The 27,901-nt window shown below is 41.4% G+C and overlaps 1 protein-coding gene across 3 annotated transcripts in view; it reads left to right on the top strand.

The window, feature by feature from the left end:
* The first annotated feature begins 396 nt into the window (after nt 1-396).
* The window catches only part of LOC124613201 (transmembrane protein 241-like), a 66,412-nt gene continuing 38,907 nt past the window's right edge, over nt 397-27,901 (top strand). The window contains exons 1-2 of one of the 3 annotated variants that reach the window (XM_047141866.1): nt 397-580; nt 6,521-6,690. In XM_047141866.1, coding sequence (XP_046997822.1) covers nt 6,583-6,690 — 108 coding nt within the window. In that variant the 5' untranslated portion in view covers nt 397-580; nt 6,521-6,582. Of the gene's footprint in view, nt 581-6,483; nt 6,691-27,901 lie in introns of all 3 variants that reach the window. The other 2 variants (XM_047141865.1, XM_047141864.1) reach the window with 2 other exon arrangements.

Below are 27,901 nucleotides of genomic sequence, written 5' to 3'. Positions count from 1 at the left end.
TTGGAAACCGTAACCTCTCTTCTAGAGGAGGTTGACGTCTATGAAATTCAGAGTCCGAGGACAATCTACGTATAATCTTTCGTAGTTAAAGTTGTGTAAACAGTTTTTTTATGAACTAAAATACAAATGGGCAATTCACATAACGACTAAGAACCTCCTTAAGTGTATATCAATTTCAGGAACAAGTTTTGAAATGTGAAATAAATAGTTCAGACTGGTATAAAAGTCGTCGATTACTAGATAAAGAAATGTTGTAACACTATGCAGTTTCCCTAGCAGAAATTTAAAATCTCGCTGTGACTATTGGGAGTTGGACTATCGATCGATTTTAGAGTCGGAGTAAAATCGATACCGTAACTGTCGAATGTCGATATAGAGAGACGCGGAGCATTCAGCGTTGTAAACACAACACGTTTTTGTATTCAGGTCCACCTGTCATGTGGAAGCAGGGTCTCATATGGCAAGAATGATGGAGCTTTATTGTGCATTAATTAAAAAAATGCACTGTGCGGAAAAAATAGTTTACTCAGAGTTTGTGACTCATTCTTTTCTTTTCGTTTCCACAGTCTTTATAAACAAGGTGAGTACTGGTAAATACATGACATCACCACATGTGTTTTGCTTTGTTGGCATTCAGATACGGCTTGATCTGAAGTGGAGCTGAATGGAAAACAAAATCTAACTATTATTTTACCCTTTGTTCCGGTGTTTGATGGCGGCAGTTTTAAATTAAAGTCGAACAGTAAGTCGACGCCACAAGCAGAAGCTTGTCGACTCTAAGTCTTAATATGTATTCCATCAACGACCAAACACCAGTGATCAACAAATGTGCTACCTGGTTGTTAATTCATCTCTCGTGTTTCACAGATCCCATAGGAAAGAAGAAACTTCACAGGTACTGAATGTGACAAAGTATGCAATCTCCAAGTGATGCAGCTTTTATGAACTGCATTGTTGCCCCTAGCTCAACTACTCCAAAAATTATAATCACTCCTCAGCTATCGATACCACGAAACGAACACCAAAAACAACGAAAGTTGGAATCGGACACTTCCCTTGACCTATATAGGTCAGCAGCAGCTCACGATACCAAAAAACACACAGCTACGACACATTGGAATCGGACTCTTCCCTTGACCTTAAAGATGCATACGTCTCACCACACCCACAAGCACATGAAGATCATACGTCAACACAGTGATCTGACTACCAATAAATAAAATGAAATAAAAGTTTAAATTTTTAAGACCTCTCACAAGAATCTTGGAAGACAAACCATTTGCCTATAGTCACACATTTCATCCACACATACTCGTACAAATATGTTAGCTGTGTAGTTCTGCGATGCCCCTCAGACCAGCTTCCCTAATTGCAAGCCAGTAAAAACTTACAGCATGTGTACATGCTCCAAAATTCAAAATTGTTGGATTCCACCTGATGATTAACCATAAACTGCTGATAGTTTAGGTCATCTAACCTTCTGTTAGTGGTCTATCCGTCAAAATACTTTCCTCCTCTAAATTCAATTTAATAACGTCTGGTGGAGTGGCAGCATGCCTGTCCTGAACAACATAAGACTAAAAACTTTAACATTGGCTTACACTTACGACTTTTAATCTTCTGTAAACTAAGTTGAGGATGTTGTTCTACCTTATATTCAGACCACATCTCCAACCTCCAATAAATGCACAGAGAAATGAGAAAAATGTTCCTGAAACAAAATTCACTAATTTCTACTAATGCCCCCCTCAATTATTGTCAAAATTGAAGATTGGGGTACTACCCATCAGTTTTGACCAGTGACATCAAGATTGCAGACACCTCTCTTTCAAACATATCCCATACGATGACTGTGACATCACTCACAACATCCCTTGAGACAGACATACAATACGTGAAATATTCTATTACAGAAATACAGTGGAATTATTGACACAACTGTGAGAATTGGAACTTTTGACTGTGACATACTAAATTAAATATATGACACTTTTAATACCGAAAACGTACCAAAACCAGTATTAAAGCAGAAATGAAACAAACAAAATTCTCAGAAGAGAGACGAAAAAGAGAGAGAGAGAAACGTGCACACACACGTAGTGGTATCAGAAATTTCACTAGACCAATACAATTCAAATGAAGTCTGTGATACCACAAAACAAAACTTTGCGCACAATACAAATGCTGAAAATGTAATCTCACCAGCACTGATAAAACTATGTTCTTGATACCTACCAATCTCAATCCAACACAATCCACTTAACAGCACAAACCAGAAATTCATAAAAGCTAGCATAACTACTGAAATCGATATACAAGAAACGCACAATTACAAACATAACTCACATGTCATACACACTATAATAAGAATCAAACAACACTACAAAAAATACTCATTCATCTAAGCTGCCGATGCACAAATCTTTTCTGGCTAACCACGCACACTAGCATGAACAGCCTAAGAAACAAAACAATCCACAGGTGCTTCCCAAACTGACCACACCCTCCTCCCCCCCACACCCCCCCCCCCCCCCCCCACACCCCTCCCCAACTATTAGACATAGTGAACCCACTACACAAACAAAAACAACATCATTCGTAAATCATCTTCAGCCCCCCACCTACACCACCTCCCCCAAACCACATCTTCTGCTCCAGGCTGTCCTCTGATAAATTTGCATCTTGTGGTAATTAATCTTCCCATTGCAGACTGAACGATGGTAAGTTTTTGATTTGAAAGTGGCAACCAGAGAACACACATAAAGGTACTGAAATTTGCAAGCTTTTGGCGCCAAGGAGCTCTTCCTCCTGGCGGGAGGATTGAAGGAGATGGAAGAGGGGTGAAGGAAAAGGACTAATGAGGTTTAGGGAATCAGGAGAGTTCGGAAAAGTTGCCCGGAACTGTAGTGCACAGGAAACTTACTAGGTGGTGTGAAAACAAAAGCTTGATTGTTGGGGACTGTATCAGTTAAGATTTAAAAACCTCAGAGCTTAAAAGTGGAATAAAGGGTAATGTGCAAGACAGAGATTACTGACAAGCATCTTAATGTACATTGTGGTAGAGGTGGGGAGGGATAAGGAAAAATAGACAGTTTGGAAAATAAAAGATGTAGAATTAAAAGGGAATGAAGAACATAATCGTTCTTGTGATCAAAGAAATTATGTAAGTTAAGGCCAGGTGGTTAGTAAGAACCAAGGACATCTTGTAACACCAGCTCTTGCCTGCAGAGCTCTTGAAACTTAATTCTGCCACTGTCTTCAACATCAATACTGGTTAGACATGATGTGAAAGAATGAACAAAAGAGTATATAGGAAATAAATATTCAAAAAGAAAGTGCCATATGAGGATGCAGTTTCCCCCAGAAACCATTTCTCAGAACTTCACAGGTGGTAACTGGCATTACAACATGTCTTGGTTCTCAGCACCCACCAGCCAACTAGTCTAATATTGTGTTATGTTATTCAGGCTCAGTATTTCCTCTCAGCACTCCCTTTTAGTTTTCTAACTCTTTTACTTTCAGACCTGTCCATTTTCCGCAACCTATCTCTACTACATGAAATGCATTTAGCTTTTCGTTCTTATTAACTTGAGCATAATGTTTTGTCAGCAGTCCCTGTCTTGCACATTACCCTGTTTAACATCTTTAAGCTCTTGCGTTTTTGCATTTTGTCTGGTGTGGTCCCCAACAATCAGTATTTCCTTCTCAACCCATCTGGTAAGCCTCTCCTAACCCTTGGGTGACTTTCCCAAATTTCTCTAATGCCCTTACCCTGACCCTCACCAGTCCTTTTCCTCCACCCTTCTTTCTTCTCCTTCAACCCTTCTGCCAGGAGGAGGAGCCACTGGCTCTGAAAGTTTGCAAATTTCAGTACCTTTATGTTTGTGTTCTCCTGCTGCCACTTGGTAAGCAAACTTTTTAGCAATCTAATTACATAAAAAAATTTATTATTTTTGTAGAGATATTAAAGTTTTGAATTGTTTTTGTATGAAACGTCCACGTGTCCTTGCTGCAAACTTTGTTTTAGACACCTTGGAAATTTAATTATGAACATTCTATTTAGATGACCAAAAGAACTCCAGGTCACTTTTACTCTTCTGTTTATTTCTTCTGCAGCTCATCCAGTGGTTCTCCTCAACTTCCCTAAATGCAAGAACTCATCAACTGATTCTGTAGCATCTTTGTTAATTTCTGTGTTTATTGTTGAAAGACTGAAAATTTCCTCTAGGATTGCTGAGAATAGTTTTGGTGATACAAATGACGGGTGCATGTCTAATCCATCAGTGTTAAGTTTTTCAAAATCCTTACATAGTGAAACTGAAGCTTTAGCATTGATGAAGGTATTATTCAGCATAGTAACATAAATAGAATCAGTATCTTGTATGTCAAGGGCTGGTAAAACAGCTTTTATTGAAGTTGAGTCAGTAGCAATCTCAAAATCTAAGAATCTTACCAAAGTGAGAGTTTGATAACTGTAGCCTTGTCTGTCTCCTTTTCTGCAAAGTACTCTAATTACAACATTTTTCTATCTGTGTGAAGTATTTTTTCTATGCAGAGATGCAGCAGTTAATTTTGCAGGGTTCTTTTTCAGTTAGCATCCCTCTGGGTTCACTCATTTCTGTTGTAACACCTTTATCTCCAGCCATCTGTTTTTTCATACTTCAAATGGAAGAATGTGCCAAAAACAAACTTTGTTGTTCTTGGCAAATTCTGCTAGCATATGATCTCAGTCATTTCTGAAAGTCCCTCCTGATGGATAATTGTTCTCTTATTTGTCCTACTTTGGTGTTAAATACATTATTAGCTTTTAGTTTATTTACTGTCATTTATCAATTTTTGTTTCTGTGTATGGAAATCTTCTACATCATCAGAATTTTAGGATGTTAGTTTGTGGCTTTCCTCTCCCCTGACATTTTGTCCATCCTGGAAACATTTTGTAAAGCTTATACTTATTTTTCCTTGTAGAAGAAATATACTGTAGAACTACACTACTGGCCATTAAAATTCCTACACCATGAAGATGACATGCTACGGAGTGAAATTTAACGGACAAGAAGAAGATGCTGTGATATGCAAATGATTAGCTTTTCAGAGTATTCACACAAGATTGGCACCGGTGGCGACACCTACAACGTGCTGACATGAGGAAAGTTTCCAACCGATTTCTAATACACAAACAGCATTTGACCGGCGTTGCCTGGTGAAACGTTGTTGTGATGCCTCGTGTAAGGAGGAGAAATGTATACCATCACATTCCTGACTTTGATAAAGATTGGATTGTAGCCTATCGCGATTGCGGTTTATCGTATCGCGACATTGCCGCTCGCGTTGGTCGAGATCCAATGACTGTAAGCAGAATACAGAATATGGAATCAGTGATTTCAGGAGGGTAATACGGAACGCTGTGCTGGATCCCGATGGCCTCGTATCACTAGCAGTCGAGATGACAGGCATCTTATCCACATGGCTGTAACGGATTGCGCAGCCATGTCTCGATCCCTGGGTCAACAGATGGGAACGTTCGCAAGACAACAACCATCTGCACGAACAATTCGACTATGTTTGCAGCAGAATGGGCTATCAGCTCGGAGACCATGGCTGCGGTTACCCTTGACGCTGTATCACAGACAAGAGCGCCTACGATGGTGTACTCAACGACGAACCTGGGTGCACGAATGGCAAAACGTCTTTTTTTCAGATGAATCCAGGTTTTGTTTACAGCATCATGATATCGCATCCGTATTTGGCAACATCGCGGTGAACGCACATTGGAAGTGTGTATTCGTCATCGCCTTACTGGCGTATCACTCGGCGTGATGGTATGGGGTGCCATTGGTTACACGTCTCGGTCACCTCTTGTTCGCATTGATGGCACTTTGAACAGTGGATGTTACATTTAAGATGTATTACGACCCATGGCTCTAAACTTCATTTGATCCCTGCGAAACCCTACATTTCAGCAGGATAATGCACGACCGCATGTTGCAGGTCCTGTACGGGCCTTTCTGGATACGGAAAATGTTTGACTGTTGCCCTGGCCAGCACATTCTCCAGATCTCTCACCAATTGAAAATGTCTGGTCAATGGTGGCTGAGCAACTGGCTCGTCACAATATGCCAGTCACTACTCTTGATGAACTGTGGTATCGTGTTGAAGCTGCATGGGCAGCTGTACCTGTACACGCCATCCAAGCTCTGTTTGACTCAATGCCCAGGTGTATCAAGGCCATTATTATGGCCAGAGGTGGTTGTTCTGGGTACTGATTTGTCGGGATCTATGCACCCAAATTGCGTGAAAATGTAGTCACATGTGTAGTTCTAGTATAATATATTCGTCCAATGAATATCCTTTTTTCATCTGCATTTCTTCTTGATGTAGCAATTTTAATGGCCAGTAATGCAATAGCACTGCTTAAATTCCATTTGTGTAACACTGAATTGCATCTTTTGTACCATGTTTAACCCAAACCCTCTTCTTTTTCAGTATGTTCTCTCTGTTTTAAGTTTCACGTACCCCACAGTGTTCCAAGCTTGGCAAACTTTAGTGGGAGCAGTCATTTTTAAATACTTGAATGCAAAGAAAATGCTAGATGTTGTTCCGTTGGATAGATCAGCAGCTTTGCAGTTGCTGCCACACTGCGTCTTCTTTGTTGGTGGTATTGTTGCTGGATCGAAAGCATTATCGAAACTTGTAAGTATAATGGCTCACTTTACAAATTTTTAAATTTGGCTTTGAGCTATGCTTTAAATTAGTTTTTAAAGCCTAAAACTTTTATGAATCATCTTCTTAAACTGCCAGTCACATGAATTTTTTAGTCACTTTTGAGAGTAATAGTTCATAAAGTGTGGTTCATGCACTACACAATCTGTAGACATTTTCTGCTTTCATTTTCTTTAGTAGTTGTCAACTCCATCCTTTAGTGCCATTTTTAGTGAGAGAATGATCTCCCTCAACACTCCATGTTAAGTGCAACTTTCTGTACCGTAGTGGTCAACGTAATAATGTACATATTTATTTATTATGTTAAAGCAAATTATGCACTTCATTCAGTGGTAGTTTTATTGTATTTTGCCCCTCTTACTTCCTTAGAGTGATAACTTTTATGTTTCAAATGGTTATTAAGAAGCAATTACAATGGACAGTGGCCACTAGCTTTAAATTCCTCAAGAGAAAACTTATGTTTACCGCAAGCATGTTTTTCACCAACGTGAAATTCAGGTGAGGGACCCAGTTATTAATGTAACTTGTGTAAGGAGATTTTAATTTTAAGACTTTGATTGTGTATCTGGATTTCTCAATAACATTGTGTCTTGTGTAAGAATTGAAAGCAAGCTTATTTGAAGCTTTTAATGTCTTGAAATGCTTCAGTTGTAGGTCTTGGGTAGCAAACATAACATACTTATTACACCAGTGAAAGACTTTAAGAAGTTATTCTTGAGACGATATGGCAGCTACTTTTGGTATCTATAGGATTAATTTCTTTGCAAACTCTTTCAGATTTAAGGAGACCACTCATTGAAAAGCAGAAGTGTTGAGTTGTAGATAGGCACACACAAAGGAAAGAAAACTTGTTAGCTTTCAGAGCTATCCTTTGATGAGCTAGAGTAAAACACACACACACACACACACACACACACACACACACACACACACACACACACACTCTCTCTGCCTCTCACCTCTCTGCCCCTACATTTGCCACATGGGGTAACAGTGCCAATGCTTTGTTTCTCAGCATGTGGACTGGTTGTGGTGGGGGTTGTGTCAGGTGGGGTGGTTAAAGGGAGAAGGAGGCAAGGAGAGGGGCTGGGGTTGGTGGCCAGTGGCTTGGCAGTCAGTTTGCTGGTTAGGAATGCAGGAGTGAGGTGTAGCAGATATATAGGCTAGGCATGTATTGCACTGTTGTAGGGCTGGTGGTAAGCAGCACACGCTGAGAGGGAGCAGGGACAGTGGGTTACCTGAGATTGAGGCCAGGACAATTATGGGAGCGGAGGATGTGTTGTAAGGATAACTCCCATCTGCGTAGTACAGAGAAGCTGGTATTGTCAGGAAGGATCCAGATGACCCATGTTGTGAAGCAGCCATTGAAATTGAGCATGTTGTGCCCAGTTACAGGGTGTGCCACGGCATGGTCAACTTTGTTCTTGGCAGTAGTGTAGCAGTAGCAGCCATTCATCCTGGTAGACAGCTGACTGGTTGTCACACTGACATGAAAATCTGTGTAGTATTTGCAGCAGCGTTGGTATATGATGTGGCTGCTTTCTCGGCCAGCCGATGGTAGATTGGGATAAGCCTATGACAAGACTGGAGTAGGAAGTCCTGGGTGGTTGAATTGGGCAGGTCTTGCTCCTTGGTCTGCCACAGGGATGTGATACCTATGTTAACAATGGGAATGGGAGTTGCGTATGGATGGACTAGGATAATGTGTAGGATGGGTGGGTTTCAGAACACCACTTTAGAAGAGAAGGAAGTATCTTGTGTGGGATATCCCTCATTTCAGGGCAGAATGAGTGATAAACAAAGACCTGGTGAAAGAATGGTTCATATGTTCCAGTCTAGGGTGATTTTGGGTGACGAGGGGCATGTCGATGCTTTTCTACATACCACCCATCAATAGGATCACAGTCTTAACACTTTCCAGCAACTAACCGCTAAATTTAACCACCAAAACCACACCGTCCTCCTCCCACATTCCTCCTGTCAGAATTTTAAATCTTTTCTTTTTCCCCGTACATGATGATAACTTAAGTACAGTAAAATATGCTCACACCACAAAACCATCCTGTTGCTCCCAGTGCAATTTCTTCCACCCTTTTCACTCCCTGAACTCACACTATGTTATCTAGTTCACTTTCAGTCGTCCATTTCCTGCATCAAGAATCCTTGACTTGTGCCAAAGGGTGGTCGGATATCGGGTTCCGCTGAATAGGTAAGGTATCCACTATACACAGGAGCCAGCTACATGGGTAGCAGGGGCTGTTTGGCATTGACTGGGCAGTTTTTTAGGTTAGAGGGTCTCGGGGAAAAAACAAGAAGGGCTTCAGTCACAAAGGGTGCAGGCCGAACACAGGAAGAATGTAGATACAGGAACCAACAGTATAACAGTTGTAAAGTGCAGTAGCTGTGTTGGGAAAGTACCAGAGCTCCAAGTGCTGGTAGAAAGCACTGATGCTCAAATCGTTATAGGCAGTGAAAACTGGCTAAAGCGGGATATAAGCTCAGCTGAAATTTTTGCGAAGAACCTAATGGTGTTCCAAAAGGATAGGCTAAACACAGTTGGTGGTCACTTGTTTGTTGCTGTTAGAAGTAGTTTATCTTGTCGTGAAATTGAAATAGATAGTTACTGTGAGTTAGTATGGGCAGAGGTCATTGTTGGCAACCAGAATAAAATAATAATTGGATCCTTTTACTGTCCTCCCAATTCAGATGATACAGTTGCTGAAAGTTTCAAAGAAAACTTGAGTTTGATTTCAAACACATACCCGACTCATATGGTTATAGTTGGTGGTGAATTTAATTTACCCTCGATATGTTGGCAAAAATACAGGTTTAATTCTGGAGGTATGCATAAAACATCATTAGAAATTATGCTAAGTGCATTCTCTGAAAATTATTTCGAGCATTTTGTTCATGAGTCCATGCAAATAGTAAACAGTTGTGAAAACACACCTGACCTCTTAGCCACAAATAATCCTGAGTTAATAATGAGCATCAAAACCGATACAAGGATTAGTGAACACAGGGTTGTCGTAATGAGATTGAATATTGTAACCCCCAAATCCTCCAAAAATAAACAAAAAAATATACAAGGTGTACAATTTTGCTTCTATCATTTGCCGATATGTGGCGACAACAGTAAGTAGCGGTCGAAAGAAACAGACTGCAGATGTCAGGCAGTTAGCTTGGACCTTGGTCAACATAACCTCATTCAAACATTAGTCGATTTGTGCCTGCATCATAAAGTTGTTCTTGATTGAAAATGTCAGATTATGAGTCTAATTCTCGTCATTTGCGGGAGGTGTTACTGTTTTGTTTCAGTATGAAGAAAACAGCAGCTGATGCTATTAGTGAAATAACATGTCGTGAGTAGTTTCAACGCTTCAAGAATGGTGATTTTAACATCGTAGACTGACATAGTGGTGGAAGAGAGAATGTTATCAAAGGCGCAGAATTAGAGACATTGCTGAGTCAAGACTCATGTCAAACTCAAGAAGAATTGACATGATTAGTGGGAGTGACACAGCAAGCCATTTCAAAACATCTCAGTGCCATGGCCATGATTCAGAAAGAAGGAACTTGGGTCCCGTGTGAGCTGAAACCAAGAGACATTGAATGGCATTTGTGTGTTTGTGAACAGTTGCTTCAGAGGCAAAAACGGAAGGGATTTCTACATCGCATTGTGACTGGGGATGAAAAATGGGTTCATTATGATAACCCTAAATGCAAAAACTCATGGAGATACCCCGGCCATGCTTCCACGTCAATGGCCAAACCAAATATTCCTGGATCCAAGATCATGCTCTGCATTTGGTGGGACCAGCTCGGTGTCGTGTACTATGAGGTGTTAAAACCAAGTGAAACAATCACAGGTGCTCGTTATCGAATGCAAGTAATGCATTTGAGCAGAGCAAATGGCCACAATACAGTGAGAGGCACGGTTAAGTGATTTTTCAGCACAACGCTCGACCTTACGTTGCAAAAGAGGTCAAAATGTACTTGGAAATGCTAAAATGGGAAGTCCTACCCCACCTGCCGTATTCTCCAAACACTGCTCCCTCTGACTATCACCTGTTTAGATCAATGGTGCATGGCCTGGCTGACCAGCACTTCCGATCTCATGGAGAAGTCACAAATTGGACCGATTCGTGGATCACTTCAAAAGATGAAAAAATTTTTCGACGTGGGACTCGTACACTGCACAGGAGATGGGAGAAAGTAGTGGCTAGCGATGGAAAATACTTTGAATGATACATGTGTAAACAATTTGTTTCATTAATGCCTCAAATGTTGGGGAAAAAATGGCGGAAGCAGAGTTGTACATCTTATTGTTGTTGTTGTGGTCTTCAGTCCTGAGACTGGTTTGATGCTGTTCTCCATGGTACTCTATCCTGTGCAACCTTCTTCATCTCCCAGTAATTACTGCAACCTACATCCTTCTGAATCTGCTTAGTGTATTCATCTCTTGGCCTCCCTCTATGATGTTACCCTCCATGTTGCCCTCCAATGCTAAATCTGTGATCTCTTGATGCCTCAGAACATGTCCTACCAACTGGTCCCTCCTTCTTGTCAAGCTGTGCCACAAACTCCTCTTCTCCCCAATTCTATTCAATACCTCCTCATTAGTTATGTGCTAATCTTCAGCATTCTTCTGTAGCACCACATTTCAAAAGCTTCTATTCTCTTCTTGTCCAAACTATTTATCATCCATGTTTCACTTCCATGGGAAGCAGTGGTTGGGAAGGGAGTGAGACAGGGTTGTAGCCTCTCCCAGATGTTATTCAATTTGTATATTGAGCAAGCAGTAAAGGAAACAAAAGAAAAATTCGGAGTAGGTATTAAAATCCATGGAGAAGAAATAAAAACTTTGAGGTTTGCCAATGACATTGTAATTCTGTTAGACACAGCAAAGTACTTGGAAGAGCAGTTGAACGGAATGGACAGTGTCTTGAAAGGAGGATATAAGATGAACATCAACAAAAGCAAACCGAGGATAATGGAATGTAGTCGAATTAAGTCGGATGATGCTGAGGGAATTAGATTAAGAAATGAGACACTTAAAGTAGTAAAGGAGTTTTGATATTTGGGGAGTAAAATAACTGATGATGGTCGAAGTAGAGAGGATATAAAATGTAGACTGGCAATGGCAAGGAAAGCGTTTCTGAAGAAGAGAAATTTGTTAATATAGAGTATAGATTTAAGTGTCAGGAAGTCGTTTCTGAAAGTATTTGTATGGAGTGTACACCTTATACCTATTCAAAAAAGCAGATAAAAACTTACTTGATGCCTTCCTGAGAGACAATCTCCACTCCTTCCAAATTAATAATATAAGTAGACCAGATGAGGCTTGAATTCAAAGAAATAGTATCGTCAGCAATTGAGAGATTTATACCAAATAAATTAACAAACAGTGGAGCTGATCCACCTTGGTACACAAAATGGGTCAGAACAGTGTTCCAGAAACAACAAAACAAACATTCCAAATTTAAACAGATGCAAAATCCCCAAGATTGGCAATCTTTTACAGAAGCTCGAAATTTAGAGCAGACTTCAATGCGAGATGCTTATAACAGTTTCCACAACAAAACTTTGTCTCGAAACATGGCAAAAAATCCAAAGAGATTCTGGTCGCATGTGAAGAAGCAAGAAACAATCAGTGCCTTCCCTGTGTGGTAACAATGGAGATACTATCGAAGACAGTGCTGTCAAAGCAGAGTTATTAAACACATCCTTCCAAAATGCCTTCACAAAAGAAGACAAAGTAAATATTCCAGAATTCAAATCAAGAACAGCTGCCAATGTGAGTAACATAGAAGTAAATATTCTTGGGGTAGTGAAGCAACTTAAATCGCTTAACAAAAGCAAATCTTCCAGTCCAGACTGAATACCATTTAGTTGCCTTTCAGAGTATTCTGATGCATTAACTCCATACTTAACAATCATATACAACCGTTCACTCGACGAAAGATCCGTATCCAAAGACTGGAAAGTTGCACAGGTCACACCAATATTCAAGAAAGGTAGTAGGAGTAATCCACTTAATTACTGGCCTATATCATTGACGTCGATATACAGCAGGATTTTGGAACATATATTGTGTTCGAACATTATGAATTACCTCGAAGAAAAGTCTATTGGCACACAGTCAACATGGGTTTAGAAAAGACATCTGAATGGTGCGAAAATTGGCAGTTGACACTAACGAAAAGTGTGATGCCATCCACTTGAGTGCTAAAAGGAATTTGTTAAACTTCGATTACACGATAAGTCAGTCAGATCTAACGGCCATAAATTCAACTAAATACCTGGGAATTACACTTATGAACACATAGAAAATGTTGTGGGGAAGGCTAACCAAAGATTGTATTTTATTGGCAGGACACTTAGAAAACGTAACAGATCTAATAAGGAGACTGCCTACACTACACTTGTCCATCCTCTTAGAATACTGCTGCGCGGTGTGGGATCCGTGGGATCCTTACCAGATGGGACTGATGGGGTACATCAAAAAAGTTCAAAGAAGGGCAGCACGTTTTGTATTATCGCGAAATATGGGAGAGAGTGTCACTGAAATGATACAGGATTTGGGCTGGACATCATTAAAAGAAAGGCATTTTTCATTGCGACAGAATCTTCTCACGAAATTCCAATCACCAACTTTCTCCTCTGAATGCAAAATTTTTTGTTGACACCGACCTACGTAGGGAAAAATGATCACCATGATAAAATAATGGAAATCGGAGCTTGTACGGAAAGATATAGGTGTTCGTTCTTTCTGCGGGCTGTACGAAATTAGAATAATAGAGAATTGTGAAGGTGGTTCAATGAGCCCTTTGCTAGACACTTAAATCTGATTTGCGGAGTACCCCTGCAGGTGTAGATCTAGATGTAGATAGTTAGTATTTGAGGACTTTGTCATTGCCTTGTGAAAGTCACTTGGAGCCCAGTTGTGACTTGCGGTGGAGGGTGTTGTGTCAGCATGGCTCATTGACTGTGGCAGTCAGTGTTCAGAACACAGCACTGCAGCTATAGTCAGGGTTTGCTTCATTACATTTGGGACCAGGAAAATTAATTAGCAATTGTCAAAGCTAAGAAAGCCTTTAGTAATGTTACTATGATATGACTTGACATCCCCCCCCCCCTTGCAATCAGTAATGTAACTGTTAAATTGGAATGACCTAGTTGTTACTGAGAACAACATTGATGAGAAGGGAAAGACAACAAATTTATGTCAGTGAAATTTACCTAGCCACGGTTTACTTTCTCTGGGCACTCTGTTGGGGTAAATTTGTCATAGTATGTCTTCAAATAGGATATTTTGATTTGTTTTCATCACATTCTCAATGTTTTCACTGAAATAAATAATCATATGACATTTTTGCCGGAGACCCTATCTGGGGTTGTTCGCCTGCTTAGTGCAAATCTTTTTATTTGATGCCGCTTCAGCAACTTGCAGGTTGGTGCTGATGAAATGATGATTGATGATGACAACACAGCAGCCAATTCCTGAGCGAAAAAAATATCTCCGATACAACCAGTAATCGAACCTGCCCCCCCTCCCTGCACGACAGTCAGCTGCACTGACCACTCAGCTATGGAGGTGGACATAGTTTTCATTTTTTTTTTTTTTTTTTTTTTTCATAATAAACTTATATTATACCTTATCAGATCCCCTTACGGAACTGCCCTATATTGTTTTGTTTAGTCCACACTGGAGGCAACTCATGGTTTCTATACTGGGAAACTTGTAAATCTGTTACCATTGTAGTCATATTCTTGAATACCAGTCCAGCTGCTTAGCTGGGTGGTAACGTGCTCACCTCCCATGCAAGCAGGCCCGGGTTTGATTCTCAGCTGCGGCAGATATTTTCTCCGCTCGGGGACTGGGTGTTGTGTTGCCATCATCATCATTCCACCCCCATCACCAGTGTGCAAGTTGCCCAATGTGGCATTGAATGAAATAAGACTTTCACCTGGTGGCCAGACTTCTTCGAATAGGGGCCTCCCGGCTAACGATGCCATACGCTCATTTCATTTCTTGAATACCAGAGATTGGTTCCTTAAATTATGTCAGAAAATATAGATTTCTTACAGTTTTATATAATGCACACATTGCAAAAGCTGTGGATATGCGTCTCATGTAACAAAAAGAAACATGCTAACAACTCATTGTGTAAATGTCATTAGGAAGAAAGGCACTTGTTACCAACTGAAAGTAAAGACACATTTCATTCCCTTATTTTATCTAATTGTATTTGAAATTTTCGGTAGGTCATGCTGCTACACAGAGGTCATGGGATACATCTTAATACTGTGTCGGACCTCCTTTTGCAGGGCACAGTGCAGCTGCTTGACAGGGTGTGGATTCAACATGTTGTTAGAAGTCCCATGCAGAAATATTTAGCCATGCTGCCTCTATGGCCACCCATAATTGTGAAAGTATTGCTGGTACAGGAGTTTGTGCATGAACTGACCTCTCAATTATGTCACCTAAATGTTCGATGGGATTCATGTTGGGCAACCTGAGTGGCCAAATCATTCACTTGAAATTTCCAGAATGCTCTTCAAACCAGTCACAAACAATTGTGGCCTGGTGACATGGTGAATTGTCCGTGAATGGTTGCAAATGGTCTCCATGTAGCCAAACATAAACATTTCCAGTCAATGATTGGCGCAGCTGGACAGAGGACCCATTCCATGTAAACACAGCCCACTCCAGTCTGAAGCCACGATCAGCTTTCACAGTGCCCTGTTGATATCCTGGGGTCCATGCCTTTGTGGGGTCTGCATCAGACTTGAACCCTACAATCAGCTCTTACCAACTGAAATTGGCCACCATGTGACAAGGCCATTGTTTTCCAGTTGTATAGGGTCCGACTGATATGGGTATGAGCCCATGTGAGGCACTGCAGTTGATGTCACGCTGTTAGAAAATGCATATGCATGTGTCACGTGCTGCCATGACCCATTAACACAGAATATAGCCACACTGTTCTAATAGACAGCACTGCTCCGTACATGTATATGCGTGAGTTGCTGACAGATGGGATGGTGGATACCATGCCGTGCACACACCTCCCACAGACGGCCTCCAGTGGCTGACCCGTGCTGATACAGTTGAGGGCCAAATTCAGCACTAATATACGCGGCGACACCACACTCGGCACACTCACTCTCACGTGTACTAGTAGCAGGATACAGCACACCTCTCCCTCGTGCGAAGTGGGCACCCGGGCAACTGAGGAGACATCGGCAGCATGACGAGAGACATATCCATTGGATCTGGAGTGGCAGCAGCTGGTGCCGACAGAGGGGGAGGAGATGATAATGCTGGGCAGGCATCGGAGCTCAAGGCCCCCCATGTGGCTCTCGACGCCAGCGCCGGAGAGGAGGGTGCCATCGCCATCCCTGCATCATCATCAGCAGGCAGGTCCCAGTGCAGAGGAAAAGGGCTGGATCCATTGGTGACGATGGCTTGAGGGATCATGGTGAGGGAACCAGTGGAGGCAGCCCAACTAGAATGACAGGCTGCGCCAACAGACTGGTACCCGACACTAGGAAGCTGGAACCCTAGGGTGGTGCACCTAGACGAGACAGCAAATGGGATGGGGCTGCCTCTACAGGAGGTGATGATGGGCTTGAGGAGGAGGGCAGTGGGGTGCACTGCAGTGATGGAAGCTGCACCCTCAAATCAATAGCTTCCAGTGGCAAGTGAAGGCACAACTGATCAAAATGACATGCCACCAGCCCATAAGCTGTATGAGTGTCACAAAGACACGATCCCCAGCTGTGAACAACAGTGGCTGGTATCCACTTCGGTTAGCAACCAAACCCTTGCACCCACATTGGTGAGCCCGCCGTGAAGCGGTCAAATGATCCCGACGGCGGCAGGTGCGGAGTTGGCCTCTGCTCCACTACTGGTATGAAGTGATAGGTGCTCAGAAAATGGAGAAAGGCATTGTCCAACAAAGAATCTGCAATAGGCTTTTCATTTGAGACGTGAATGTATGCACTAGTCATTCTGAAACTGCCTGGCAGATTAAAACTGTGTGCCAGACCGAGACTCAAACTCAGGACCTTTGCCTTTTGCGGGCAAGTGCTCTACCAACTAAGCTACCCAAGCACGACTCACACCCCGTCCTCACAGTCTTACTTCTGCCAGTACCTCTTTCTCCTACCTTCCAAACTTTACAGAAGCTCTCCTGCGAATGGGCAGAGATGCCTTGGGAGCTGCATGTTGTTGGGCACACTGCTCACAAGCTATGCCAAGATGGAGAAATTTGCCATCAATCCCAGGCCAGAAAACGTATCCCAGCTAACAGTGTAGTGTGCAAAACTCCCCATTGACGTCGGTGGAGAAGGCGTAGAACCTCACACATAACACAGTGGGAAGGACTACTCTGGGAGAGAAGTCTTCCACAGATGACAGCAAAATACCGTAAGGAAAAATGATTGTGTGTGTGTGTGGGGGGGGGGGGGGGGGGGTCCAAAGCCTGACCTGGCATTTTATCTGGCCAGACCTGTTGAATGAACTGAACCACCTGGGGGAGAACAGGGTCGGTGGCAACGATAGCTGTTAAGCTCGAGCTTGTAATTGGGAAACACTCGACTGTGGTCTGCATTTCAGTATCTAGATGGAAGCAAACCAATACTTCACAATCAAAGTCAGGATCAGACCCACAGGAAGGCAACATAAGGTGTCTGCATTGGCATATTTAGTCAAAGGTCAAAAATGGAATTCATAATTGTAGCAAGACAAGAACAGTGCCCGACATTGTAGATGTTGTGCTGCCTTTTCTGGCAAGGGAGTGTGGGGTGAAACAAGGAAACCAAGGGTTCATTGTCAGTAATAAGGTGAAACTTGGAGCTATACAAAAAAACATGAAATTTCCAGAGAGCATAGACTATGGCAAGAGCCTCTTTTTCCCCCTGACATTAATGCTGCTGGCCGGAGTGAGAGTTTGAGGTGAAAGTAACAGGTTGTTCAGAGCTGTTGGCATATTGGTGCAGGGACCATGCTGAAGCTGTACTATGAGGTGTCAGTCGCTGAAACTGTGTGTTGGTCCGGAGAGAAAGTAGCTAAACAATGGGCTGAAATTAATTTGGATTGCAACACTTGAAAAGCATGTTTGCAATTTGGGCTCTAGCAAAATTTTACATTCTTGCGTAACAAGGCATGCAATGGGTGGACCAATGTAGCCGCCTCCGGCAGGAATTTATGGTAGCAAGTATCTTCCCTAGGAAGGCCTGATGCATTGTGGATGAATGCATATTTTTCAAGTTGTTGGCCTGGAAGAGCCTGTACAACAATATCATCCAGATAATTAATGCAATCTGGGACGGGCATAGTCAGTTGCTCTAAGAATAGTTGGAAAATAGCAGAGGCATTACCTACACTAAAAGGAAGGTGCAAATATAGTTAGAGACTGAAAGGTGTATCAAAACCAGAATTTGCTGAGACCCTTCATGTACAGGAACCTGTAGATACACTTCAGACAAATGAATTTTAGAAAAGCACTGACCACCCAATATTTTTACCAACAGTTCTTCCTGGCGTGGGAGAGGATACGAATCCACAGTCCTCTGTGCATTGACAGTAGTACAGAAGTCACCACAGAGGTGAAGTTCCCCCAATGGCTTCCGAACTGCAACCAGCAAAGATGAACGTCCTCTGGCCATAACAGGTTGCACCAGCCCTAGAGATTGAAATTCTGCTCTCATTTGATCTTTCAGGGTTACTGGTATAGGACGAGCACGATAAAAATGAGGCCGAACCATGAATTTCAGAGAAATATGAGCAGGAAAATTCATAGCGCACTCTGTACTTTCCGAAAACAAACCTGAAAACTTTGCACACAATGTTGCCAATTGAGAATACGGTACCTGATTGGACACAAGGTTAACTGCAACGGTGGTAGAAAATCCAAATGCTTGAAATATGTCTGTCTCGAAAAAGTTCTCAGTACCAGCATCAGCAACCACCAAAAATGTAATGGAATGGACTACTGACTTATAAGAGACAGGTGCCATAAATTGTTCTAACAGTGCAATGTTCTGTTTTATAAGTGACCAGCTTCCGTGTGACCAGTGTCAACGGCAACGAGCCTAAACTCACATAGGTTTCAGAATGCAATAACCTCACTGCAACACCAGTGTTGACCACAGGCTGGAACACTTGGCAAGAACACGTAATTCAATAAATAACTTGGGAGAAGTCACAAGAACTGGAGTCATTCAGATTGCATCCATGTCCCTATACTGACAATGACAATGACACACGGAAGCAATGTGGCCTTTCTTCTGGCAGGCATTGCAAGTAGCCCAGTGCTTAGTTCAACTAAATGTTTGTGCTGGAAAAAACAGTTAGGACAAGACGGGAACAGAGAGAGCTGACACTGGCACTGTGGCTGTCATGGCTGATGGGACCAGCATTGGTCTGCTCAGTGCTGGACCTGCATGTATATCGCCACCACTGCCATTTCCTTCATCACCACTGCTGCTTCCTCGTGCAGGCTATCTGTTGTCCTAGTGGATGCATCTTATGACACTACTGCCACATCGCCCTCTGCTTTAATTTGGTCACCCGATTCCCAAGAAGTTTCGAAAGATTGTGCCATTTGCAAAACTTTATCAGTGGGGGGTTTACACAGAGTAAAGCCTTCTGGTGCAATTCCTTGTCTGAAGGTAAACAGATAACTGTGTCGCGCACCATAAAGTCTACATAAGAATCATTATGGGCATCAGTAACAAACCGACACTTATGGCTAAGACTGTGACGTTGGGCTGCCCGGGCCCTGTATGACTGGTTTGGTTTCTTTCGGCATTGGTAGAATTCAACTTGCGCCGCTATGACACATGTTCATGTGCAGTGGTAATTGGACAATAAAATGCACATGTTTTCAAAAGTAAGAGCTGCTGGTTTTTGTAAAGTGGCAAGCTGACACAGTAATAGATACATTTTAGGTGGAATCCATGAGAGGAAGACGGGTTTGCACAAATTTGAGTCTGTCACACTGAAGACCAAGTCTTTTTTCATAAGCTTCCCAATCCTCATCTGAATCATCATATGAAAGAAAATGCGCGTGGATGAACTGGTGAAATGGCACTATGTTTGTTAATGCAAGCTGACAATGTGGTCACTGCCAAAGTAAGCCTCTCAGTCAGGGCCAGTAGTATATCGCCCATAATGACTAATTTGATGAAACTACACTTGAAGACTGCACTTGCGGAAACCACCCCACCTCATCACCAATAGGGTAGTAACCAAGTAGTACACGAAACTGATCCAAGTAACACAAATATGCCTTTATTCGTAACTTCTCAACACTAATGGAATTAAGCTTCTTGTGAATCTGCATTTGAAAAGAAACAGAACAACTGATGTTAGCAACACAACTGGAAGAACATAGAGAGGGCCGGTCAGCACTGCTGAGTCGGCAGCAGACAGCGTGGCAGAGACTACACCGCATGCGTGCCTCCCACCGGCAGCCTCCAGTTTCTGGCATGCGTTGATACAGTTGGCAGCTGATTTACGTGCTCACACACAGTGACACCACACTTGGCGCACTCACAATCACACACGCTGTTAGCAGGATAGAGTGAAATGTTGGTTAATGATGCTTGACTGCATAGTAGTGGTACAGAGACAGAGATTCAAGAGTGAGGTCTTAGCCATTCTGTTGATTCCCCATCATTGTAAGCAGCAGAATGTGAAAATTATGTGGAGCTTGTGTAAACCCCCTTATGTATTTTATATTTAAGTCATTAATGATAAGTCACTCAATTTTAGTGGATATCAGAGGAGGGATAGGGGGTGGCATTGACATCAGGTACATTGGTGGCTATTGAATTTTAGAGCATGCATAAACTGAACCATGCATATAGGGATTTATGCTTAATGACAGTACTAGCATGGTAAGAGTCATTCAATTTTAGCACAGTTTGTTTATCTGTGAAACAGGTATAAGGTCATCCTTCCCTAATCTGAGCATCTGGCCCATCTCTAATCACCTTGTTGTCGATTCGACATTAAACACTAATCTCTTTTCCTCTCTTCTCCTCCACAGTCCTTTCTTACTAATTTTACTACTACTTTGCTTTGTTTATAAATTCACAAAATTTCTTCCATGTGTACATAAACACATCCTCTATTCACAATACTTCTCGTGTTTGCAATCAGACTAATATTTCCTCACCCATAACAACTTATCCTGCTTTTAGGCTGCCAAATGACCATCACCTTTGGGCATTTGTAACACTCTGATGATGCCTATCAATCAGTAGCACATATTCACTGCATCCACTGCATGATTGTCACTATTTTCTGTAGCGTAGTTTTTAATAACATTTCCTACATGTTCCTTTCCGTAGTCTATTCAAGTGCCTGACTGCTCAAGCTGAAGCATATTTGTATGATCTATTCTAGCAATACAATAAGGTTCTTTATAAATTGGTCAAAAGTTCTTTATGTCATTTTGTACTCCTTTTTTTCTGATTTCATGTGAGTACGCACAAGAACTAAATTTCCTGATTTATATACTACTGTGTGCACCAACTTACTATGTGAAGCTTTACATTCTGATACTTTCTTCAGTAATGTTTCTTCAACCTTTCTATCCTTTCAGAACACATTTTATCATTAGCAGGTAGATCTCTAATTGCTTTACTTATTAAACTGCCATGTTTCTTGTTAAATTATACTTTATTTGGGCCAAATCAAGTGGAATCATGTAGTGCATTATTTAACTTATCCTCAAAGAGTGTGACAGGTTGTACTCGGTTTCCATGTCTTTTCTGGCAATATACTCCAAAGTATATCCAGTTCCTTTCATTACATGCTCAGCTGGACTAAATGGTGGCCTGTAGTGTGATATTTACACTGACTTAAAATTAAATTCATTCAGCATTTCGTTCCAAGTCTTTCCAGTGATTTGCCTTCCATTGTTACTAATTGTTTTCTCCCGAGCACAGATCTTCAACAAGGTTTTGATCCTATGGCAGTTCCTCCTGCCATTTGTAATGGGTTTGGAGAATAGCTCTAATATTATTAGCAGCTGTGTGACAGCACCAGTAGTTGTGATAATGGACCCACAAGATTAAAAGCAACAACCTGTTTTATTGTTTTCGTGTTACTGGATACATAAGCCTTATCTCGTAACAAATATCACTTTTTCTCAATACTTATTATATCTCCTGAGTCATTTTATTAAAGAGGCATTAATGTCTTAACATCTCCAGACATTTTCTTGCTCAAAAATGACGTGTACTGTATGTAGTGAGTATACCACATCAGCTCATTTGCTACATGCTCTGGGATACACAGTTTTCAGTCTTCATGTCGTATATTTGTCTGATGATATATTATAATAGATTATATGTTCTAATCTTATTTTACTCTGTACAATCATACTTGCTCAATTTCAGTATTTTGAAATACTTTCTTACGAAATTCTTCATATTGCGTTTCTCTCATAACTCTAATTTTCACTTTCACAATCTGCTGTTGTCCTTTGTGAATCTTCAGTCCTCTGGGATGCCTGGGCAATTCATCTGGCACAGTGTATTCGTGTCGTGGTATCTGGTGAGTACCAAAATCAAGTTCTTGAAGTACTAGAATCCATCTTGTTAATCGACTTTGCTTCGATTTACAACTGAGTAAGAATGCTAGTGCTTTATGGCCAGTTACTAAGGATGATTTCTGCCCTGGCAGGTAATAGTGGAACTCTGAAAATCCATTAGCTTTCTTCTCTGCCACACTATATTTTCTTTCCCTACTAGTTAATGTTCAACTTACAGAACGTCATTATCTTTCCATTGTCATGTAAATTGATACAGCTGCAATCATATTCCATAGTCTGATGAGTCAAAAGCCAAGTAAAACCTTCTATCCAGATCTGGCTGACGCAGAACTGGAGCAATACCTAGCTTACTCTTGGGGGCCTGAAAGTCAATATCACAGCTGCTTGACCACTCCAAAATATGTAATGCTTCACTGTACAGTATCTGTTCATCCACAAATCTTCTGTAGCAACCTGCAAGTCCAAGAAATGTCTTTCCTGTGTCAAAGAAACTGCTTCAGATTCAGTCTACATCACTTTTCCTTTATCCCCAGTTACACACATCTCCATCCAAGCAGTTAGCAATGAAGCGTCAGCCCATGCTGATGGCAATACAGCTCTAAGACTTCTAAAGAATGTTACTAGATGTATATCCCCTTGAGGCTTGAATCTATCTCACTCTGGAGAAAGCACATCCGCTATCAATCATCGTTGCTTACATCACAGAAATGCATGCATGGAAGGCTGATACATTTGGTCAGTCCCGGAGGTAACCTATATACCACATTGGTTCACCTTCCAATCTCATGAGCCTGGATTGGTGTGTGCTTTTGATCAAGACCATGTGTCAGTTGTCTTTAGCTATCAGATCTACTATCTGAGTCACTTTTACCACTAGCTTTCCCTGCTTCACAGCCACTTTTTGCACCTTCACATCAAAATTTGCTACCTTTAGGCTTGCACCACTCTATTGCTCTCTGCATTATCACTGCATCCTTCCCGGTTCCTTTGTTATTTTATTTACTTCTCCTGATATCTTGTTGAGCTTGTTCTCTTGTTTCTTTTTAAAACCAGTGAAATCCTTTTTACCAACAACACAATTTTGATTTTGCACTCAATTTATTAGCTACATCTTTCTGAAACAGAAGAAGAACTCATCTTTCTTCCTTGAACTCCTTGGCTATATTATCCTGCATTTCTTTCAACTGTCCATTTGTACATTTTTGCTTTATTTGATTTTAGCATCAAAATATTTGTGGCATTTTAAAATTTTGTTAGTGTCAGTACATACTGGGTCTTCTATCGTTTGATGATTTAATCCGCAGCATCTCAATATGAAGAAACTGAGCTACATGAAAAACTCCCTCCTGTAACCAGTGACAAACTTTATTGAATGCATTCACAGGAGAAACAACAGAGAAATATTCATGCACATCTACATCACTGCTCTGCAAATTCCACTGGCGGAGGGTTCACAATATTCCACTGTCGAACAGCCCACAGAAAAAATGAACACCTATACCTTTCCATGCGAGCTCTTATTTCCATTGTTTTATTATGATGATCATTCCTCCCTTTGTAAGTCGACGTCAACAAAATATTTTTGCATTCAGAGGAGAAAGTTGCTGATTGAAATTTTGTGTGTAGTTCCCACTACAATGAGAAAGACCTTTGTTTTAATGATTTCCACCCCAAATCGTGTATCATGTCCATGACTGTCTCTCCCCTATTTCTTGATAATACAAAACGTGCTGCCCATCTTTGAACCTTCTCGATGTACTTCATTAATCCTATCTGCTAAGGATCCCTCATTGCACAGCAGTATTCCAAAAAGAGATGGCAAAGTGTAGTGCACGCAATCTCTTTAGTAGATCTGTTGCATCTTCTAAGTGTTCTGCCAATAAAACGCAGTCTTTGGTTTGCCTTCCCCACAACCTTTTCTCTTTGTTCTTCCCAATTTAAGTTGTTTGCAATTGTAATTCCGAAGTATTTAGTTGAATTTATGGCCTTAAGATTTGATTGATGTTTATTATGTATCTGAAGTTTAATGCATTCCTTTTAGCTCTCTTCATTATTTAGGATCAATTGCCAATTTTCACACCATTCATATATCTTATCTAAATCATTTTGCAACTGGTTTTGATCTTCTGATGACTTCACTAGATGATATATGACAGTATAATCTGCAAATAACCTAAGATGGCTACTTAGATTGTCTCCTAAATTGTTTATATAGAAAAGGAACAACAGAGGGCCTATAATGCTACCTCAAGGAACACCAGAAATCACTTCTGTTTTACTCAGTGACTTTCCATCAGTTGCTAAAAATAATGACCTCTACCTCTCAGACAGGAAATCATGAATGCAGTTGCATAACTGAGCAGGTATTCCACAAGCACACAATTTGATTACAAGCTGTTTGTGAGGTATGGTGTCAAAAGCCTTCTGCAAATGTAGAATTATGGAATCAATTTGAAATTCTTTGTCGATGGCACTCATACTTCATGTGAGTAAAGAGCTAGTTGTGTTTCACAAAAGCAATGCTTTCAAAATCTGTGTTGACTATGTATCAATAGACCGTTCTCTTTGAGGTAATTCATAATGTTCGAACACAATATATGTTCCAAAATCCTGATGCATATCGACATCAGTGATGTGGCACTATAATTTTATGGATTACTCCTATTGGCTTTCTTGAATATTGCTGTGAGCTGTGCAGCTTTCCATTCACTGTTTATGGATCCTTCATTGAGAAAGCAGTTGTATATCATTGTTAGGTAAGAAGCTACCACATCAATGTACTCTGAAAGGAACCTGATTGGTATACAATCTGGATGGGAAGACTTACTTTTATTAAGTTATTTAAGTTGCTTAACTACTCTGAGGATATCTGTTTCTAAGTTGCTCCACTGAGCAAATGTTCTTGATTCTAATTCTGGAATATTTACTTCATCTTCTTTGGTGAAGGAATTGATTCTGCTTTAGCAGCACTGTCATTGATAGTAATTCCATTGCTATTGCACAGAGAAGGCATTGAATGTGTCTTGCTGCTAGCATATTTTATATACAGCCAGAATCTCTTTGGATTTTCTGCCAGGTTTCAAGACAAGGTGTCCACAACAAAACTATTATAAGTATCTTGCATTGAAGTCTGCACTAAATTTTGAGCTTCTGTAAAAGATCGCCAATCTTGTGGGGGGGAGGGGGGGGCTTTGCATTTGTTTAAATGTGGCATGCTTTTTCTGTTTTTTCTGCAAAAGTATTCTGACCTGTTTTGTATACCATGGGGGATCAGCTCCATCATTTGTTAATTTATTTGGTATAAATCTCTCAATTGCTGTCAATACTATTTCTTTGATTTCAAGCCACATCTCATCTGTACTTACATTGTTAATATGGAGGGAGTGAAGATTTTCTCGCAGGAAGGTGTCAAGTGAATTTTTATCGGCTTCTTTGAATAGATATATTTTTCATTTATATTTTTCTTTTAATTTTGGTTGTTTTAGGAGTTAAAGAATTCAGTCTCGCTGTGACACCCCTGTGTTCACTAATCCCTGTATCCATTTTGATGCTTGTTATTAGCTTGGGATTATTTGTTGCTAAGAGGTCAAGTTTGTTTTCACAACCATTTACTATTCGAGTGGCCTCATGAATTAACTGCTGGAAATAATTTTCAGAGAACATGTTTAGCACAATGTCAGATGATATTTTATGTGTACCTTCAGATTTAAACATGTATTTTCGTGAATATATCAAGGGTAATTTAAAGTCACAACCAACTATAATTGTATGAGTCGGGTATGTGATTGAAATTAGACTCAGGTTTTCTTTGAATGTTTCACCAATTGTACCATCTGAGTTAAGAGGTTGGTATAAGGATCCAATTATTATTTTATTCCGGTTGCCAATAACTTCCAGAATACAAGTTCACAGCTCAACGTTAATCCACAAAGAACAGTATGTAATATTTATCCCATAACTATACACTAATAACAAGGCACGGAGGATAGAGAAACATAAAAAGCATTAACCAAAGTGGGTTTGTATGCAGTGAGCATGGGGCCCCAAGTTCTAGGAGCCTTTCTTCTCCCTTGAGTTGCAGTACTGTCCCTGTATCCACTCCTTCCCATTGTAACTTTCCCCCATCCCCCTTGCCCCTCCCTGCCCCCTCCCTCTTTCTTCCTAGGTGTTTCCTGTTTTGATGACCCGGGCATTCCCTTGGTACCTCTGTTCCTTTTGGTCCTCTCTCTCTCTCTCTCTCTCTCTCTCTCTCTCTCTCTCTCTCTCTCTCTCTCTCTCTCTCTCTCTCTCTCCCCCCCCCCCTCTCCCCCTCTCTCTCCTTCTCCCTCTCTCTCTATCTCCCTCTCTCTCTCTCTCTCTCTCATTTTCCTTGGTTCCTTGGCTTTTTCTGGTTCCCTTGGGGGTTTGACCTTCTAAATTCTGTTTACATCGTGTGAGCCATTTGGAGAATAACTTGAACTCCTTCCATAGCATCTCCGGCATGGGTTCGCCTCCCTCCCCTCCTTCCTCCCCTTCCCTGCTGTAGCACCCCCAACCCCTAGGTCACCAGCGTATGTAGCCAGTCTGTGTGGTACATGGTGGGGTGAGGCCCCTCACAACACCGGAATCACACTTCTGGTACCTGAGCTGGTGCTACCTTGTGTACGCCTAGGAGTGGTTACTCGTGTTTTAGGGGCACTGAACTCCTGCCAGTGATTGCCGCGCCAGGCAGCCCTTGCTGTGGTTGAGGGGCACCCGTGGGATGAGTCCCTGATTGGAGTGGGTGGTACCAGAGCGGACACTCTGCACATGAAGTGTGCTAAACTCTATACTTCTGGCTCCTCTTACACAGCTGTTTTTTCATATGGGAATGATTCTTTCTGTGCTCCTACTTTCACTTCCTCGGCCTTCCCCTCCGTGGCCAACCCATGGGAGGAGGATCAGGTCTGCCGGCATGGGGTGAAACCCTTTCCCTGTTACCTCGTTTGTTCCAGGACAGACGGGGAGATTTTCACTGCTACCAAACTGCTCTTTTTTTGTAGAACATATTGAACATAAATTGGGTGAAGTTGACTCACCTAGTAATATTTGATCTGGCTCCCTACTGATTATAAGCTCTTCTGCCAGTCAGTTGGCTTCTTTGTGTTTGTGGGTGCTTAGGAGATATCCCAATGAGCATTACTCCTCAACAGTCCTTAAATATGACCCAGGGTATTATTTTTCACAGGGACCTCCTCCTTCAGTCTGACAAGGAACTCAGGACTAACCTGGAACGGTGCAGCATTTATTTTGTCCGGTGAATTCAGACAGGTCTTAAGGACAAGGACAGCACTTTCATCTTGGCTTTTGAGGGGATACTCTTCCAGAAAAAGTCAGAGTTGTGGTTTACCATTGTGACATGAAGCCCTGTATCCCACCTCCCGTGCTTTGTTTCCAGTGTGTCTGTTTTGGTCACATGTCTTTGTGATGTTAGGCAAATCCTATTTGTAGCAATTTTGGCCACCCTATCCATGTGGGGAGTCCTTGCCCCCCACTACCCAAGTGCTCGAATTGTTCCCTCCAACATTTTCCTCGCTCGCTCGATTGCCTGATCAGTAAAAAGGCAAGGAAGGATCAGGAATTCAAAA

Source organism: Schistocerca americana, chromosome 4 (assembly GCF_021461395.2).
Source record: "Schistocerca americana isolate TAMUIC-IGC-003095 chromosome 4, iqSchAmer2.1, whole genome shotgun sequence".
Classification (NCBI taxonomy): domain Eukaryota; kingdom Metazoa; phylum Arthropoda; class Insecta; order Orthoptera; family Acrididae; genus Schistocerca; species Schistocerca americana.
This window is presented reverse-complemented; position numbering and strand designations above follow the sequence as displayed.